This window comes from Pseudophryne corroboree, chromosome 3 (genome assembly GCF_028390025.1).
Source record: "Pseudophryne corroboree isolate aPseCor3 chromosome 3, aPseCor3.hap2, whole genome shotgun sequence".
Classification (NCBI taxonomy): domain Eukaryota; kingdom Metazoa; phylum Chordata; class Amphibia; order Anura; family Myobatrachidae; genus Pseudophryne; species Pseudophryne corroboree.
Window position 1 is genome coordinate 732,286,071 of NC_086446.1, and position 18,957 is coordinate 732,305,027.

Here is an 18,957-nt window from a genome sequence, read left to right on the forward strand (position 1 = left end):
CAGGTCCAGCATCGCACTGGAAACATGACATCGCTCAGCCTACTGGGGGGGGAGGGGGGCTTTGGGGGAAATGTCCAATCACGTGTGTGTGTGTATATATATATATATATATATATATATATATAAATATATATATACACACACACACACATATATACACACACACACTAATACATTACATTAACTGTAAAAAAAAATAAGAATTTACTTACCGATAATTCTATTTCTCGTAGTCCGTAGTGGATGCTGGGAACTCCGTAAGGACCATGGGGAATAGCGGCTCCGCAGGAGACTGGGCACAAAAGTAAAGCTTTAGGACTACCTGGTGTGCACTGGCTCCTCCCCCTATGACCCTCCTCCAAGCCTCAGTTAGGATACTGTGCCCGGACGAGCGTACACAATAAGGAAGGATTTATGAATCCCGGGTAAGACTCATACCAGCCACACCGTACAACCTGTGATCTGAACCCAGTTAACAGCATGATAACAGAGGAGCCTCTGGATAGATGGCTCATAACAATAATAACCCGATTTAGTTAACAACTATGTACAAGTATTGCAGACAATCCGCACTTGGGATGGGCGCCCAGCATCCACTACGGACTACGAGAAATAGAATTATCGGTAAGTAAATTCTTATTTTCTCTGACGTCCTAGTGGATGCTGGGAACTCCGTAAGGACCATGGGGATTATACCAAAGCTCCCAAACGGGCGGGAGAGTGCGGATGACTCTGCAGCACCGAATGAGAGAACTCCAGGTCCTCCTCAGCCAGGGTATCAAATTTGTAGAATTTTGCAAACGTGTTTGCCCCTGGCCAAGTAGCTGCTCGGCAAAGTTGTAAAGCCGAGACCCCTCGGGCAGCCGCCCAAGATGAGCCCACCTTCCTTGTGGAATGGGCTTTTACAGATTTTGGCTGTGGCAGGCCTGCCACAGAATGTGCAAGCTGAATTGTATTACAAATCCAGCGAGCAATAGTCTGCTTAGAAGCAGGAGCACCCAACTTGTTGGGTGCATACAGGATAAACAGCGAGTCAGATTTTCTGACTCCAGCCGTCCTGGAAACATATTTTCAGGGCCCTGACTATGTCCAACAACTTGGAGTCCTCCAAGTCACTAGTAGCCGCAGGTACCACAATAGGTTGGTTCAGATGAAACGCTGAAACCACCTTAGGGAGAAAATGAGGACTAGTCCTCAATTCCGCCCTGTCTGAATGGAAGATCAGATAAGGGCTTTTACAGGATAAAGCCGCCAATTCTGACACGCGCCTGGCCGAGGCCAGGGCCAACAGCATGACCACTTTCCATGTGAGATATTTTAACTCCACAGATTCAAGTGGTTCAAACCATTGTGACTTTAGGAACCCCAAAACTACATTGAGATCCCAAGGTGCCACTGGAGGCACAAAAAAGAGGCTGTATATGCAGTACCCCTTTTACAAACGTCTGAACTTCAGGAACTGAAGCTAGTTCTTTCTGGAAGAAAATTGACAGGGCCGAAATTTGAACCTTAATGGACCCCAATTTTAGGCCCATAGACACTCCTGTTTGCAGGAAATGCAGGAATCGACCTAGTTGAAATTCCTCCATCGGGGCCCTACTGGCCTCGCACCACGCAACATATTTTCGCCAAATGTGGTGATAATGCTTTGCGGTTACATCCTTCCTGGCTTTGATCAGGGTAGGGATGACTTCATCTGGAATGCCTTTTTCCTTCAGGATCCGGCGTTCAACCGCCCTGCCGTCAAACGCAGTCGCGGTAAGTCTTGGAATAGACAGGGTCTTGCTGGAGCAGGTCCCTTCTTAGAGGTAGAGGCCACGGCTCCTCCGTGAGCATCTCTTGAAGTTCCGGGTACCAAGTCCTTCTTGGCCAATCCGGAGCCACGAGTATAGTTCTTACTCCCCTCCGTCTTATAATTCTCAGTACTTTTGGTAAGAGAGGAAGAGGAGGGAACACATACACTGACTGGTACACCCACGGTATTACCAGAGCGTCCACAGCTATTGCCTGAGGGTCCCTTGACCTGGCGCAATACCTGTCCAATTTTTTGTTTAGGCGGGACGCCATCATGTCCACCTTTGGTTTTTCCCAACGGTTTACAATCATGTGGAAGACTTCTGCTGAGGAAGTCTGTTTCCCAGTTGTTCACCCACGGAATGAACACTGCTGACAATGCTATCACATGATTTTCCGCCCAGCGAAAAATCCTTGCAGCTTCTGCCATTGCCCTCCTGCTTCTTGTGCCGCCCTGTCTGTCTACGTGGGCGACTGCCGTGATGTTGTCCGACTGGATCAGCACCGGCTGACCTTAAAGCAGAGGTCTTGCTTGGCTTAGGGCATTGTAAATGGCCCTTAGCTCCAAGATATTTATGTGAAGTGATGTCTCCAGGCTTGACCACAAGCCCTGGAAATTTCTTCCCTGTGTGACTGCTCCCCAGCCTCGCAGGCTGGCATCCGTGGTCACCAGGACCCAGTCCTGAATGCCGAATCTGCGCCCTCTAGAAGATGAGCACTCTGCAACCACCACAGAAGAGACACCCTTGTCTTTGGTGACAGGGTTATCCGCTGATGCATCCGAAGATGCGATCCGGACCATTTTTCCAGCAGGTCCCACTGGAAAGTTCTTGCGTGGAATCTGCCGAATGGAATTGCTTCGTAGGAAGCCACCATTTTTCCCAGGACCCTTGTGCACTGATACTTGGCCTGGTTTTAGGAGGTTTCTGACTAGTTCGGATAACTCCCTGGCTTTCTCCTCCTGGAGAAACACCTTTTTTTTTTTTTTTCTGGACTGTGTCCAGGATCATCCTTAGGAATAGAAGACGTGTCGTCGGGATCAGCTGCGATTTTGGAATATTAAGAATCCAACCGTGCTGCCGCAACACTACTTGAGATAGTGTTACCCCGACTACCAACTGTTCCCTGGATCTTGCCCTTATCCGGAGATCGTCCAAGTAAGGGATAATTAAAACTCCCTTCCTTCGAAGGAGTATCATCATTTCGGCCATTACTTTGGTAAAGACCCGGGGTGCCGTGGACAAACCAAACGGCAGCTTCTGAAACTGATAGTGACAGTTCTGTACCACAAACCTGAGGTACCCTTGGTGAGAAGGGTAAATTGGGACATGGAGATAAGCATCCTTGATGTCCAGAGACACCATATAATCCCCTTCTTCCAGGTTTGCAATCACCGCTCTGAGTGACTCCATCTTGAATTTGAACCTTTGTATGTAAGTGTTCAAGGATTTCAGATTTAAATTAGGTCTCACCGAGCCGTCCGGCTTCGGTACCACAAACAGCGTGGAATAATACCCCTTTCCCTGTTGTAGGAGGGGTACCTTGATTATCACCTGCTGGGAATACAGCTTGTGAATGGCTTCCCATACCGCCTCCCTGTCGGAAGGAGACGTCGGTAAAGCAGACTTTAGGAAACGGCGAAGGGGAGACGTCTCGAATTCCAATTTGTACCCCTGAGATACCACCTGAAGGATCCAGGGGTCCACCTGTGAGTGAGCCCACTGCACGCTGAAATTTTTGAGACGGGCACCCACCGTGCCTGAGTCCGCTTGTAAAGCCCCAGCGTCATGCTGAGGACTTGGCAGAAAACGGGAGAGGGCTTCTGATCCTGGGAACTGGCTGTTTGCTGCAGCCTTTTTCCTCTCCCTCTGCCACGGGGCAGAAATGAGGAGCCTTTTGCCCGCTTGCCCTTATGGGGCCCAAAGGACTGCGCCTGATAATACGGCGTCTTCTTAGGTTGAGAGGCTACCTGGGGTAAAAATGTGGATTTCCCAGCCGTTGCCACCAGGTCTGTTAGACCTACCCCAAATAACTCCTCCCTTTTATAAGGCGATACTTCCATATGCCTTTTGGAATCAGCATCACCTGACCACTGTCTTGTCCATAACCCTCTCTGGCAGAAATGGACAGCGCACTTACTCTTGATGCCAGTCTGCAAATATCCCTCTGTGCATCACGCATATATAGAACTGCATCTTTAGTCAGTAATATACTGTCCCTATCTAGGGTATCAATATTGTCAGTCAGGGAATCCGACCAAGCCACCCCAGCACTGCACATCCAGGCTGAGGCGATTGCTGGTCGCAGTATCACACCCGTGTGAGTGTATATACATTTTACTGCTTTCTGTCAGCAGGTTCCTTAAGGGCGGCCGTATCCTGGGACGGTAGTGCCCTTAGACAAGCGTGTGAGCGCTTTATTCACCCTAGGGGGTGTTTCCCAACGTGCCCTATCCTCTGGCAAGAAGGGGTATGATGCTAATAACTTTTTAGGAATTAACAGTTTTTATCGGGGGAAACCCACGCATCATCACACACTTCATTTAATTCCTCAGATGCAGGAAAAACTACAGGCAGTTTTTTCTCACCCAACATAATACCCTTTTTAGTGGTACTGGTATTATCAGAAATGTGTAAAAACATTTTACATAGCCTCAATCATGTAACGTGTGGCCCTACTGGAAGTCACATTCGTCTCTTAATCGTCGACACTGGAGTCAGTATCCGTGTCGGCGTCTGTATCTGCCATCTGCGGTAACGGGCGTTTTAGAGCCCCTGATGGCTTTTGAGACCCCTGGACAGGCACAGGCTGAGTCGCCGGCTGTCTCATGTCATCAATCTTTTGTAAAGAGCTGACACTGTCACATATTCCTTCCATAAGCTCAACCACTCAGGTGTCGACTCCCTAGGGGGTGACATCTCCATTACAGGCAATTGCTCCGCCTCCACACCATTTTCCTCCTCATACATGTCGACACAACGTACCGACACACAGCACACACACAGGGAATGCTCTGATAGAGGACAGGACCCCACTAGCCCTTTGGGGAGACAGAGGGAGAGTATGCCAGCACACACCAGAGCGCTATATATATATATATATACAGGGATAACCTTATATAAGTGTTTTTTCCCTTATAGCTGCTGTTTTATTAATACTGCGCCTAATTAGTGCCCCCCTCTCTTTTTTAACCCTTTTCTGTAGTGTAGTAACTGCAGGGGAGAGCCAGGGAGCTTCCCTCCAACTGAGCTGTGAGAGAAAATGGCGCCAGTGTGCTGAGGATAGGCTCCGCCCCCTTCTCGGCGGCCTTTTCTCCCGTTTTTCTGTGGAATCTGGCAGGGGTTAAAATTCATCCATATAGCCCTGGGGGCTATATGTGATGTATTTTCGCCAGCCAAGGTGTTTTTATTGCTGCTCAGGGCGCCCCCCCCCCCTAGCGCCCTGCACCCTCAGTGACCTAAGTGTGAAGTGTGCTGAGGAGCAATGGCGCACAGCTGCAGTGCTGTGCGCTACCTTGGTGAAGACAGGATGTCTTCTGCCGCCGATTTTCCGGACCTCTTCTTGCTTCTGGCTCTGTAAGGGGGCCGGCGGCGCGGCTCTGGGACCGGACTCCGAGGCTGGGCCTGTGTTCGGTCCCTCTGGAGCTAATGGTGTCCAGTAGCCTAAGAAGCCCAATCCACTCTGCACGCAGGTGAGTTCGCTTCTTCTCCCCTTAGTCCCTCGATGCAGTGAGCCGGTTGCCAGCAGGTCTCACTGAAAATAAAAAACCTAAAACTAAACTTTCACTAAGAAGCTCAGGAGAGCCCCTAGTGTGCACCCTTCTCGGCCGGGCACAAAAATCTAACTGAGGCTTGGAGGAGGGTCATAGGGGGAGGAGCCAGTGCACACCAGGTAGTCCTAAAGCTTTACTTTTGTGCCCAGTCTCCTGCGGAGCCGCTATTCCCCATGGTCCTTACGGAGTTCCCAGCATCCACTAGGACGTCAGAGAAATAAAAATACATTACACACTGACTTATTGTAGGACCTAAAATTGCCAATGACTGCTGGCAGGGAGGTAGAGCAGGAATGGCTGCTGCAGTGCAGTCAACAGTTCAGACTGGTGGGCGGCGATCCTATCAAATTTTTTTGTGTCGCCAGCTATTTGTCACCCATTAACAAAAGCTTGCACTACTTTAGCTTGGACTTGAGACACCGTGCATGTGTACCTGATGTTACAGTTGGTAGAGTCAGTCGCTTTGAAGATCTTCCTTTCCCTCTCACTGGGTGGTTAGTAGAGCTGCCTTCCAGTGCTAGCCAAAGTCACAAGAGAGTGCGATTTAGTTTAACAGAAAATGAAAATTGAGACACTTCCCATTTTAAAACTAAACAATCCATTTTCTAATTTAATAGGATAGCCATGCAATTTGCCTAAAAATATTCTACCAAAGTACATTACTGAAGGCGGTACTTAAGTTTTTAAATACTTACATTTCGCAGACTGGTTGCTGTTTCTGGGATCTGTAGATAAAGCCTATTAAAACAAAACAAGTTATTCGAGTCCCTGAACCATGTACACAAACCTCAGAATTACAGCAGAGCAAAATCCCTCATTTTATGTGCATCCGTTTCGCTTACAATTGAAATGGCCCCACAGTCAAATCGTTCAAAGTGAATAATAAAATTCTGCCATTAAGTCACCAACTACAACGTTTCTAAGGAAGCATTTTTCCCCACACCGAATAGCTCCAGGAGTACACTGCCATCACAGGTTGGGATCCCTAATGCTAGCTCCACTGGCTACAAGAGTAACTCAGTTTCCAGTCCACTCTACACTAGCCATTGAATGGTTTATAGTGGACAGTAGTCCTTAACAGCTGTCATGATTATGCTGGCCCTTGGGAGTGGAAGGACCAATCTCCAAGCTCAGTACACCCTCAAGGTTTCAGAGTAACCTGTGGCAATGAAGGAAATGGTTTACACAGATTCTAAAAGCTAGAGTACTTATTCTTATAATTGTTTAATTAAGTCAGTTTGCCCAATATATAAAAATACAGCTGACAGAGCTCACTATACACCACTACTGTGTGAGCATGCATGTGGCTTTAAAAATAAACCATAAAACGACAACATATTGAAGCAACTAGGACAAATATTCAAGTAGTATCCACAAGGGTAAATTGTTACTTTAAAAAAAAAAAAATTGTTGAATTGTAAAAAACAAGTTACCTCTTCAACAGCAGATTTCTTTGGTGGTGTTTTTATTAGATTTCTTATACCAAATATTTCTTCTATCGGACGGGTATTGTCAGTTGATTCAGCTAGTTGAGGCGGAGTATTCATCAACTGGCTTATATCAATGTTCTCAATTGGTTGTCCTTTCTCCTTGGGAGTCTTCATTAAGCGTTTTATTCCAGTCATGTCCTCAACTGGCTGTCCTCTCTCCTTAGGAGTCTTCATTATGCGTTTTATTCCAGTCATGTCCTCGACTGGTTGTCCTCTCTCCTTTGGTGTCGTCATTATGCGCTTGATGCCCATAAATTCTTCTACAGGTACTCCCTTCTGCTTGGGAGTCTTCATGAGGTGGTCAATGCCAAGCACTTCAAGTTTGGTGGATCTACGGCTTTGCGCTTGTACAGTCTGAGCTTCCTTTGGTGTCCTTAGTAGTTTTTTAAGTGCATGAGCATCGGTTATTGGTTTTCCTTTTTGTTTTGGCGTTTTCATAACGTGTCTGATTCCAGAAAGAGCTACAGATCTTCTGTTTTCCTTGGATGATTTTGAGGTCTCTTCGTCTGCATTTTCTGATAATGCATTGCTTGCTGTACTTCTTTCTGGTGAAATAGGACTTTTGAGAAATCTAGATACAGCATCACGACTGTACTGCTTGCGCTGTGCAGTGGCAGGACTACTTAATGGGGAAACCACCATTTCACCTGTACACAAAGACAAAACTGCTTAAAAATTTGCAATAAAACAGGTTTATTTTACTTTTGAATTGTGAGGGTGAAGGAGAGGGGTCACTTCTATTAAAAACTTTTTTTTTGCTAGCCATATTCTTTAAACGCAATGCAAAGATAGACCCTTCTACTAATAAGGCATTTCACACAGGTGGCACCCTACATCGTATTCACATGACTAGGACCCCAACTAATTTCAGACACACTATGACCAATACTGTTCTATTTATTCTATATTTATTCGTATTGGCGTGATATACAGGCCACCAGGTCAGGAAGAGGAACTTGACAAGAACCTATTGCAGGACATAACTAACATGGCATTAAAAGGAGAGGTAATAATCATGGGAGACTTTAATCTTCCTGATGTAAACTGGGAGGTGTCTGTTGCTAGTTCCACTAGAAGTAGGAACATTTTAAATTCCCTTCAGGGAGCATTCCTCCACCAATTGGTGAGGGAGCCCACTCGGAAAGACGCAATATTAGACTTAATACTTACAAATGGAGACAGATTATCGGACGTAAAAGTGGGTGAAAACCTGGGATCCAGTGATCATCAAGCAGTATGGTTCAGCATTAAGACAGACTGACTCGTCCCATACAAAAACAAAGGTGTTGGATTTTAGGAAGGCTGATTTTGTAGGGATGGGAAAATGTGTAAGTGATTCTTTGGCAGAGTGGAGGAACTTGGAAACAGTGCAGGAGAGGTGGGAAACATTAAAATGTGCAATATTGAAGGCAACAGACCTTTGTATCAAAACGGTTAGGAAAAACACAAGGAAAAGGAAGCCAGTGTGGTTTGCAAAAGAAGTCGCAAATATTGTGAGAGCAAAAAAGATGGCTTTTAGGAAATATAAGCAGACACAAAATAATGAAGACAAAAAGATATATCTTGTTAGACAGAAGGAGACAAAGAAGGTAATCAGATGTGCAAAGGCACAAGCTGAGGAGAAAATGGCCCAGTCAGTGGATAAAGGAGGCAAAACTTTTTTTTAGGTATATAAGCGAAAGGAGAAAAACAAAAGGCGGAATTATAAAACTAAAGACGGACACTGGGAGTCTTGTTGAAGGAGACAATTTAATAGCAGATCTTAATGATTATTTTTGCTCAGTATTTACTACTGAAAGAGAGGGGAAGGGGCCACAGTTAAGTTGCAGGGATATACAGGAAAATGAAACAAGTACATTTACAGAGGAGAAGGTCTTAACAGAACTCTCAAAGCTGAAAGTGGACAAATCTATGGGGCCAGATGGGATACATCCAAGGATACTAAAAGAACTTAAAGAGGTGCTGGTAGCACCATTGACAGAATTATTCAACCAGTCATTAGCTGCAGGAGTAATTCTAGGGGACTGGAAAAGAGCAAACGTAGTCCCACTGCACAAAAGTGGAAGCAAGGAAGAGGCAAACTACAGACCAGTGAGTCTTACATCAGTAGTAGGGAAATTGATGGAAACACTCAAAAGAAAGTTGTAGATTATCTCAAATCTGGCAATTTACTGGATCCCAAACAGCATGGATTCACTGGGGGGAGATAATGTCAAACAAATCTTATTGACTTTTTTGATTGTGTGACTAAAGTGATGGATAAAGGTGAAGCCATGGATATAGCTTATCTAGACTTAAGTAAGGCTTTTGACACAGTTCCACATCGCAGACTGCTAAATAAACTTGAAAGTTTGGGATTGGATATTAGGATTATTGAATGGATAAGATCTTGGTTGAAGGATAGAAAACAGAGTTGTGGTAAATGGAGTGCATTCACAGGAGGGAAATGTTACCAGTGGAGTACCCCAGGGATCTGTACTTGGACCAGTGCTTTTTAATATCTTTATTGGTGACATTGCAAATGGCATTAAAGGGAAAGTATGCCTTTTTGCAGATGACACAAAGGTATGCAACAGGGTAGACACATAAGGTGGGGTAAAAAATTATTGAGGATCTAGGTAGACTAGAGGAATGGTCAAGAGTCTGGCAATTACAGTTTAATGCCAAAAAATGCAAAATCATGCACTTGGGTCTCAAAAATCCTAAAGCTAAATACAGTATTAATGGCACTATACTGGAAACTACTGAGGAGGAAAGGGATCTAGGAGTCACTATTTCAGATGACTTAAAGGCAGGTAAGCAATGTAACAAGGCAATGAGGAAGGCTAGTCAGATGCTTGGCTGCATTGGGAGAGGAATCAGCAGCAGAAAGAAATAAGTAATAATGCCACTGTATAGGTCATTGGTACGGCCTCATCTAGAATACTGTATTCAGTTCTGGAGGCCATATCTTCAAAAGGATATTAATACATTAGAAACTGTACAAAGGAGGGCAACTAAAATGGTGCATGGCCTACATCACAAAACATACCCAGAAAGACTAAGAAATCTCAATATGTATAGTTTGGAGCAGAGAAGGGAAAGGGGGGACATGATAGAAACTTTCAAATATTATCAAGGGTTTTAACAAAGTCCAGGAGGGAAACATTCTCCAAATGAAGAGAAGCAATAGGACACGAGGACATGCACTGAGACTGGAGGGGGGGAGGTTCAGGGGAAATTTGCGGAAAAATTATTTCACAGAAAGGGTAGTGGACAAGTGGAATAGCCTCCCATCAGAGGTGGTAGAGGCTAAGACAGTAGAGCAATTTAAACATGCATGGGAAAGACATAAGGATATCCTTACAAAGAAATAAGGATCAAATAAGGTTAGAGATAAAAATATAAAAAAAAAAAAAGGGGGGGGTAGACTAGATGGGCCAAGTGGTTCTTATCTGCCGACAAATTCTATGTTTCTACTGATGTCGAGAAACTACTCAGAAGCTTTTAAGATTAAGACTACGTTGATCACTGGCTGAATATCTGGTCACAGTTCATCACAACAGGCCCAAAACCTAAATGAAGGACATTGTGATCGAGAACTGTGGCTGTACCATATTACTGCCACTTATATTAATCTTTTAAGTATTAGTCAAATCCCTATAGTCACCAGTCTATACTGTGTCAGCATGTTCCAGTGTCCACTGGTGGCTGACTGAGAAAATGTTGTGTCTTAATGTTCAGATGCTAATAGGGGCAAAATTTGAATTAGACCCTATTTACCAGAAATAGAGTAGGACTAACAGCTACTGTACATAAATACCAACCTGATTCTTCTGGAGTCTGCATGGACATCTCAACAAGCATTGATTTTGGAGTGTCTGTTTTAGAGACTTCCAATCTGCTACTACTGCGTCGCTTTTGGTTTTCAGGAGTCCTAAATAACTCAGTTATACCTGAAGTAAAATAAGAGATTTATCGTAAGTGGATAGGTCTGTGTCCAAACATTTCACCAATATTCAATTATAATTCTGAGTTCAAAGGGTGGACAGGAGCCCATTATCATCAAGCTAGTTCTCATCTGTAGAGTACCAGTATGATTTTTATATGGTGATCTTAAGCAGAACTATGAACATAAATGTGTAAATGCAATATTAGAGTCTCAAAAAGGAGATTTATGGTAGACTTACCATAGTTAAATCTTTCTGCGAGGTACACTGGGTTCCACAAGGAATACATCAGGGTGTAGAGTTGGATCTTGATCCAGAGGCACCAACAGGCTAAAGCTTTGACTGTGCCCAGGATGCACTGCATGGCCTCCTCTATAACCCCGAATCCAGACACTGGAGCTCAGGTTTGTTAACCAGTCCAATGCAGTAGCAGGTAAAAGATAAGGCAGATGTTAGTCACAGAACCACATTCGCACAACAGAAGGGACTAGCGGCTAATGCCATAGAAACCCAAAGAAGCTAAGTGCATCATGTTGGGCGCCCTGTGGAACCCAGTGTACCTCGCAGAAAGATTTAACTATGGTAAGTCTACCATAAATCACAATTTCTGCAGCGGGATACACTGTGTTCCTCAGGGAATACATCGGGGATGTCCTAAAGCAGTTCCTCATGGGACGGGACGCACTGTAGCGGGCACAAGAACCCAGCATCCAAAGGAAGCATCCCGGGAGGCGAAAGTATCAAAGGCATAAAAACTAATGAACGTGTTCAGGACCACATAGCCGCCTTGCACAAGCCTCGGCGGGCCGCCCAAGAATGTCCAACAGACTGAGTAGAGTGGGCTTTGACAGCAGCAGGAGATGGAAGACCAGCCTGTACATATACTTGTGCAATCACCATTCTAATCCATCTTGCCAAAGTTTGATTATTCCCAGGCCAGCCACGTTTGTGAAAACCAAAAATTACAAAAAAGGGTATCGAACCTCCTGAGAGGCAGTCCTCTCCACGTAAATACGGAGACCCCGTACCACATCCAAAGACCGCTCTTTGGAGGACAAACCAGAAGACAAAAGCCAGAACCACAATCTCTTGGTCAAGATGGAAAGACACCACCTTAGGTAGATAACCGGGACGAGATCTAAGAACTGCCCGGTTATGGTGAACGACAGGACAAAGCGCCCAAGTCAGACACCCTCCTAGCAGAAGTAATAGCCAGCAGAAACACGACCTTAAGCGTAAGATATTTAAGGTCCACAGACTCAAGAGGTTCAAATGGAGACTCTTGTTGGGCATTCAAGACAACAGACCGATCCCATGGAGCCACAGGAGGGACATAGGGAAACAGAATCCCTAAAACACCTTGAGTGAATGTCTGAACGTCAGGAATAGACACAATCTTCCTCTGAAACCACACTGACAAGGCAGAAATATGAAACTTGAGGGAGGCCAGACGAAGGCCTAAGTCTAGGCCCTGTTGCAGAAAAGCCATAAGTCTGGTAGTTCTGAAACTGTATGCATCGTAATTCTTAGCAGTACACCAGGTGAAGCAAGAATTCCAGAACCTGTAATAAATCCGTGCAGAAGTCTGTTTGCGGGCCTTTAGCATAGTTTGGATAACCACCTCTGAGAATCCTTTGCCCCTCAGGAGTGAAGCTTCAAGAGCCACACCGTCAAAGCCAGTCTGGCCAGGTCCGGTTAGACAAGGGCCCTGAACGAGGTGGTCTGGGCATTGAGGAAGTAGAAGAGGACACTATTGATAGACCCTGCAGGTCTGAGAACCAATGCAGTCTGGGCCATGCTGGAGAGACTAGTAATATTCCTCCTTGCTTGAACTTCCGTAGTACCCTGGGCAGGAGTGACACTGGAGGGAACATGTATGGCAGCTGAAAGCTCCATGGAATTGCCAGTGCGTCCACGATTGCTGCTTGAGGATCCCTTGTCCTTGATCCGAAGACCGGAACCTTGTGATTGTGTCAAGACGCCATCAGGTCTACATCTGGTAGGCCCCACTTGTCCACTAGGAGTTGAAAGACTTCCGGATGAAGACTCCACTCTCCGGCATGTACGTCCTGACTGATGAAATCCGCTTCCCAGTCTAGGACTCTGGGAATGAACACTGCCGATATTGCTGGCAGGTGGCGTTACGCCCAAAGAAGGATTTTTGACACTTCCGTCAATGCCATGCGACTTCGAATGCCGCCTTGATGATTTATGTATGCCACCGTGGTGTTGTCTGATTGTACTTGAACAGGCCTGTTCTGTATCAGATGCAGAGCAAGAGTCAAAGCATTGAACACTGCCCGCAATTCCAGAATGTTTATCGGGAGGAGATTCCCCCTTGGACCACCGACACTGGAGAGAGTGTTGCTCTAGCACCGTGCCCCAACCCCGCAGCCTGACGTCCGTAGGCTCAACTGTTGGTCCTGTAGCCATCAGCTCAGTGACAGACAAACCTCGGGAGTCAAGGAGATCATTTGATACCCGATTCGATAAAGCAGGTCGTCCCAGTTGGAAAAGATTAACCTCTGCAGAGGGTGGGATTGAAACGGAGCATATGACCTTAGTGAAGATACGAGGGGCCGTTGCCAGTCTAAATGGCAGTGCCTGGAATTGATTGCCAACAGCAAACCGCAGATATTGCTGATGTGATATGGAACTAGGTATATGCAGGTAAGCATCCTGTATGTCCAGAGATACCATATAGTCTTTGGGTTCCATGGCCAGTACAATAGAGCGCAGAGTTTCCATACGGAATTTGGACACTCACAAATTTGTACAATGATTTGCGGTTGAGTATAGGCCGGAAGGACCCATTATGTTTTGGGACTAGAAACAGGGTTGAATAGTATCCCCTGCCTCTCTGGGACAGAGGTACCAGCACTACCACTCCTGTGTCCAGGAGGGATCGCACAACCAGGTGTGGCGCTTGCACTTTCAACAGATACACCCATGCGTCTCAAGTGTGTCAACCAGACCTGGGCGAATTGCAGAAGCCGGCCTAACACCCTGGGATACACCATGGGGAGGCCTGGCCCAGCAGCAGGCTTGTCTTGTTTGGAAGCAGGTTGACAGGCAACCCAGGATTGTTTAGGTTTGGCTTAGTACTTTTGGAAGCACGAGCCTGTCTCAGGTACTCCTGACCCTTTGATTTCCCTGGAGGTCGAAAGGAACGAAAAGCGGTACTCTTCACCTTCGGTGCAGAAGGATTAGTACTTGGGAGAAACGCAGTCTTAGCAGTCGCCAAGTCAATCACAATCTTATTCAGATCTTCCCCACATAGGATGTCTCCCTTAAAGGGGAGCACCTCCAAGGTCTTCTTAGAGTCCAGGTCCACCTTCCAGGACCTCAACCACATAACTCAGCGAGCCAGTATAGACGTATTGGCCGCCATTACACCTGCCTCAGAGGACGCCTCCTGAATATAGTGGGAGGCAGTGGTAATACGAGACAGATATTGTCTGGCAGTGTCAAAAATATCCTGTGGCCGCTCTTCCTCTAATGCCTGAACCCATGCTTCAATTCCTTTTGCGGCCCAGGAGGCTGCTTATAGTGAGTCTATGTACAGCAACTGTAAGGGAGTAAATAAGACTTCAGGCATCCCTCCACACGCTTATCAGTCGGTTCCTTCAGTAAGGTGACAGGCAGAGTAGAGGGCACACCACAAGACGGGTGACATGAGAGTCCACCGGCGGTGGATTTTCCCACTTGTTACTCAACTCCGCAGGGATAGGATAACAAGCTAGCATCTTCTTAGACGGGGAGAATCTCTTTCCTGGAGAAGACCAGGGTTCTTGACGTATGTCTATTAAATGGTCAGAATGTGGCAAGACTACTTTAGCAACCTTCTGACGTTTGAATTTATCAGGTATCTTAGACGCAGTAGTGGGATCTACCTCATCATCAATTTGTAGAATCAGCTTAATAGCCTCCACTAGGTCAGGAACATCAACCTGAGTTGTAGATTCCTCGTCAGAAGCAACTGCATCAGTGTTTGACGGATCAGTATATTCCCAATCCTCATCAGAATTATCCGAAATATTAGTGGATTGTGAGGAGGAAGCGGCCCACTTAGATGACCCCTCGACCCCAGAGGGACGTGGGGTAGACTATTGTCGAACCAAAGTTTGATTTAATTGTTGTATCTGGGTAGAGTGTCCACTCAGGGCAGATTAACTACAGGGAAACTACAAACCTCGGGAGTCAAGGAGATCATTTGATACCCGATTCTTCTTTGGGACCTCCTCTGCCATTGCAGCCACATATTGTCAATTGTGGCTGCAATGGCAGAGGAGGTCCCAAAGAAGTGTCACAAGCGTATTCAGCACACTTGAGAACACTGCCCAAGGTGGCTCCTGATTGGCTACAAGGGCTACAGGCTGACTGGGAGATGTATGGCACCCAGAACACAAACCATCAGTTAAAAACTTCCCCCTCCAGTAAATCCAAGCAATGCATGATGCAGGAGCGCCCACGGGTTTCCCGCCCTTTGTGGCAGACACAGTGAATGTAGCCGTAGAACGCAACAGTAAAATATAGCCAGACAAATACAATATCTACAAAACACTCCCTTATTTACATGACAGTAAATACAGAACAAACAGAATAAATGCGGTATGAGGCGACTGAAGAGCGCGGTAAAATAGGGATTTTTGTTTACTTACCGTAAAATCTCTTTCTCTGATTCCATCTGGGGGACGCTGCGCCATTACTTGTGGGTTAGAGGTGTGTGGTAGTGGAGTTTGGCACAGAACTATTAAAACCTGACTCCTCCCCCCTCTAACCCCTCCCATCTCCTTCCTGCCTAGCCAGTACCTCAGTTAACGTTTAGCCAAGCCAAAGGAGATAGACCAACAAAAATTTTCTGGTTAAACCAGACAAGATAGACCAACAAAAATTTACTGGTTAAACCAGACAAACATCTGGGAGGGATCGCAGCGTCCCCCAGATGGAATCAGAGAAAGAGATTTTACGGTAAGTAAACAAAAATCCCTATTTCTCTTTCATCCATCTGGGGGACGCTGCGCCATTACTTGTGGGATTTCCCAAAGCAAGCCAATAAGAGGAGGGAGACGGAGACGGCATAGCCGTCCGCAAAATGTGACGCCCAACAAAGGCAGTCTACAAACTGAAAGTATGAAAACTGTAAAATTTATTAAACTAATGCACAGATGACCATGTCGCCATCCGACACAGCTGCTCAATAGGCGCACCCCCGCGAACAGCCCAAGAAACTCCAACAGCTCGAGGTGAAGGAGCTCGGATTGACTCAGGAACTGAAACGGCAGAAGACTGATATGGTCGAAGGTACCCAACGAGCCACTATGTACTTGGAAGCCGGACAATCTCGTTTGGACGCATCAATTAAAAACCAACAAAGCATCCGTACGATGGATATAATCCGCACGAGATAAAGAAAACCATAAGGTCCTAAGCTCATCTAAAAAATCAACTGGGAATCCTCCGTGGAAGGGGAAAGAGTAACGCTGGAAGGACAATGTCCTGATTTAGATGAAATGCTGACACAACTTTCAGAAGGAATGTTTTGTTCGCAGAACCCCCCGATTATCATGAAACACCAACAAGGGTGGACTGCAAGAAAATAGCTGCCAATACAGATACTCATTTTGCTGAGGCAATTTTCTATAGGAAAACAATAGAGGAACGTTAGACACCGCAATTCTACAGATTCCAAAGGGTCAATGGAGATTTTTGAAGAGACGTAAGGACTAAGGTAAAGTCCCAGGGAAGAACCGGAGGAACAAAAAGGTAGCTAAATCCGCAGAAATCCCTGAAGGAACGTCAGAACCTCTGGAATGATAACCAGTCTCTTTAGAAAAAAGAACCGTCAAGGCAGAAACCTGACCCATTTGTGAAGAAAGTCTCAGACCCTTATTGAGACCCTCCGGAAGGAAGAATAACAGACGAGGAACTCTAAACAAATCCGGTGTTAAACCACGCTTTTTACACCAAGCAACGTAAATACGCCACACTCTGTGGTAAATCTCAGAAGCCACCGGCCTGCTAGTCTGAATCATAATTTACACAACAGGACGAGAATAAAACTTTTTTTTTTTTTTTTTTTTTTTTTTTTTTACTTGAAAACCAGCCGATTCAACCTGGGTAGTGAGATGGTCCTTGAATCCTAAGATGTGGATGCGGAGGGGGTCGGAATGGTTCCCTGATGACCATAGTGCGCAGAAGAGCGTACCACTGTCAGCCTGGCCAATCTGGGCCACCAGAATGATTGGAAGATCTTCTCTCCGAATGCGTTGAAGCAGACTTGGAGTTAGTGGAAATGTTGGCACCTAACCCAGCTGAAAGTGCCACAGCGCCATCAGTGCATCGATTAGAATTTCTAGAGGGACCCGAGTACTACATCGGGTATCCCCGACCAGCTACTAGAGTCAGAACACCACCCGGTGAAGTTCCCACTCTCCTGGATGCACCGTGTGACGGCTTAAGAAATCCGCTTTTCAGGTCTCGATTCCTGGCATGTGAATCTCGGATCTGGTCGGAACCCAATGTTCCGACCATATGAAAATCTTGTTTATGTAAGCAACCGCCGTGGTGGTGTTGGACCGAATCCGCACTTGATGACCCTGTACTCTGGTTTGAATCCGGAGTAGTGCCTACCGAATCGTCCTCAACTCCAAGATGTTGATCTGCAACTCTGACTCTTTGACTGGCCTCGAGCTCTGGTCAAATTGGAGCTGTGAAGCCACCAGCGAAGTGACTGACGAGTCTGTACAGACAAGCGGAACAGCTGTAAGTTGAGATGAGGCCCTGTCCGAGTCCAACAGTTGAGAATCTGAGCCTGAAGGAGTCGAGCATGAAACTTGGCATATGGAACTGCCGCGAAGGTTGCCACCATCCTGGAAATGCAGCAGTGCTCAAATTCTGGACTGTATGTCCTGAATGAGGGAGAACACTTTCTGTTGTTGGTATCGAATAAGAGTTCCAGAAACATTATCTTCTGGGAATGAAGCCAAGACGACTTTGGACAATCTATTATTGATCCAAATAACTGTAGGGTCTCTATTGTGAGACGCAAGGTCTGGTGAAGAATCAACTCTGACGGTGCCCTGATCAACAGATCATCCAAATACAGAGTAATGTTGACTCCCTGACGCTGCAAAACTGCAACCGCATGGTCTATGATCTTTGTGAATACCCGAGGAGCCGTGGCTAGGCCAAAGGGAAGAGCCTGAAACTGAAATGTCAAGGCTGACGGTGACTCTAAGAGCTTTATGATCCGTACAAATAGGAACAAGCAGATATGCGTCTTACAGTATGTCTAATGCAACCAAATATTCCCCTGTTTCCATGGCGATGATAATCGAGGGGATGTAGTCCATTTTGAGCTTTTGGGTTGAAACGAACCGTCCACTTTGTCCACGGGTAAAATCCCCAACCTCTCTAATGAGCGGGAACTAGAAAAATTTTCTTAATTTCGTAGATGAGTGGCTGTTGCATGACGAAGAACTCGACGGCTGGAGGGACCGTTTGGAAGAGAAGTGAAGAACACACGATACGGGACTGGTTCCTCGAGATCTAACGTATATCCTCTGGATATGACCTCCGTCACCTACCTATTTGGTTTCGACAGGAGTCGCACTTCTTTGAACTGTAGTAACAGAGTCCCGACCGTCACTGCTCCCTCCGGCGTTATGCAGTAGGTTTGTCGGTAGGTTTACTTCTACCTCTGAAACTGTTTTCGTGGATATGTGGAGACAGCACGAAAGGAATGGAACTACCTCTGTCCTGTACATGAAAGGAACAAACCCTTGTATTTGGTTTCGGAAGGAACAGCCGGAAGAAAGGGCTCCTGCCCTCCTGTAGTAGCTGAAATAATCTTCTTTTATTCCGACCCAAAGAGAACTCACCTTCAAAGGGTACCGCCGACAAGGTCTGTTGGAGTCAAAATCGGCATTCCAACCCCGAAGTCAAAGAGACCGTCTTGCTGTCACGGTCA

General features: G+C 46.0%; 1 protein-coding gene across 3 annotated transcripts in view; it reads right to left on the reverse strand.

Moving 5' to 3' along the window:
* Nucleotides 1-18,957, reverse strand: part of MKI67 (marker of proliferation Ki-67) — an 82,091-nt gene that overhangs the window by 29,311 nt on the left and 33,823 nt on the right. For all 3 annotated transcript variants that reach the window (XM_063962217.1, XM_063962216.1, XM_063962218.1), the window contains exons 12-15: nucleotides 10,863-10,991; nucleotides 7,000-7,703; nucleotides 6,262-6,304; nucleotides 6,000-6,083 (exon numbers count right to left, since the gene is read on the reverse strand). In XM_063962217.1, the coding sequence (XP_063818287.1) occupies nucleotides 6,000-6,083; nucleotides 6,262-6,304; nucleotides 7,000-7,703; nucleotides 10,863-10,991 (960 nt within the window). The remainder of the gene's footprint in view (nucleotides 1-5,999; nucleotides 6,084-6,261; nucleotides 6,305-6,999; nucleotides 7,704-10,862; nucleotides 10,992-18,957) is intronic.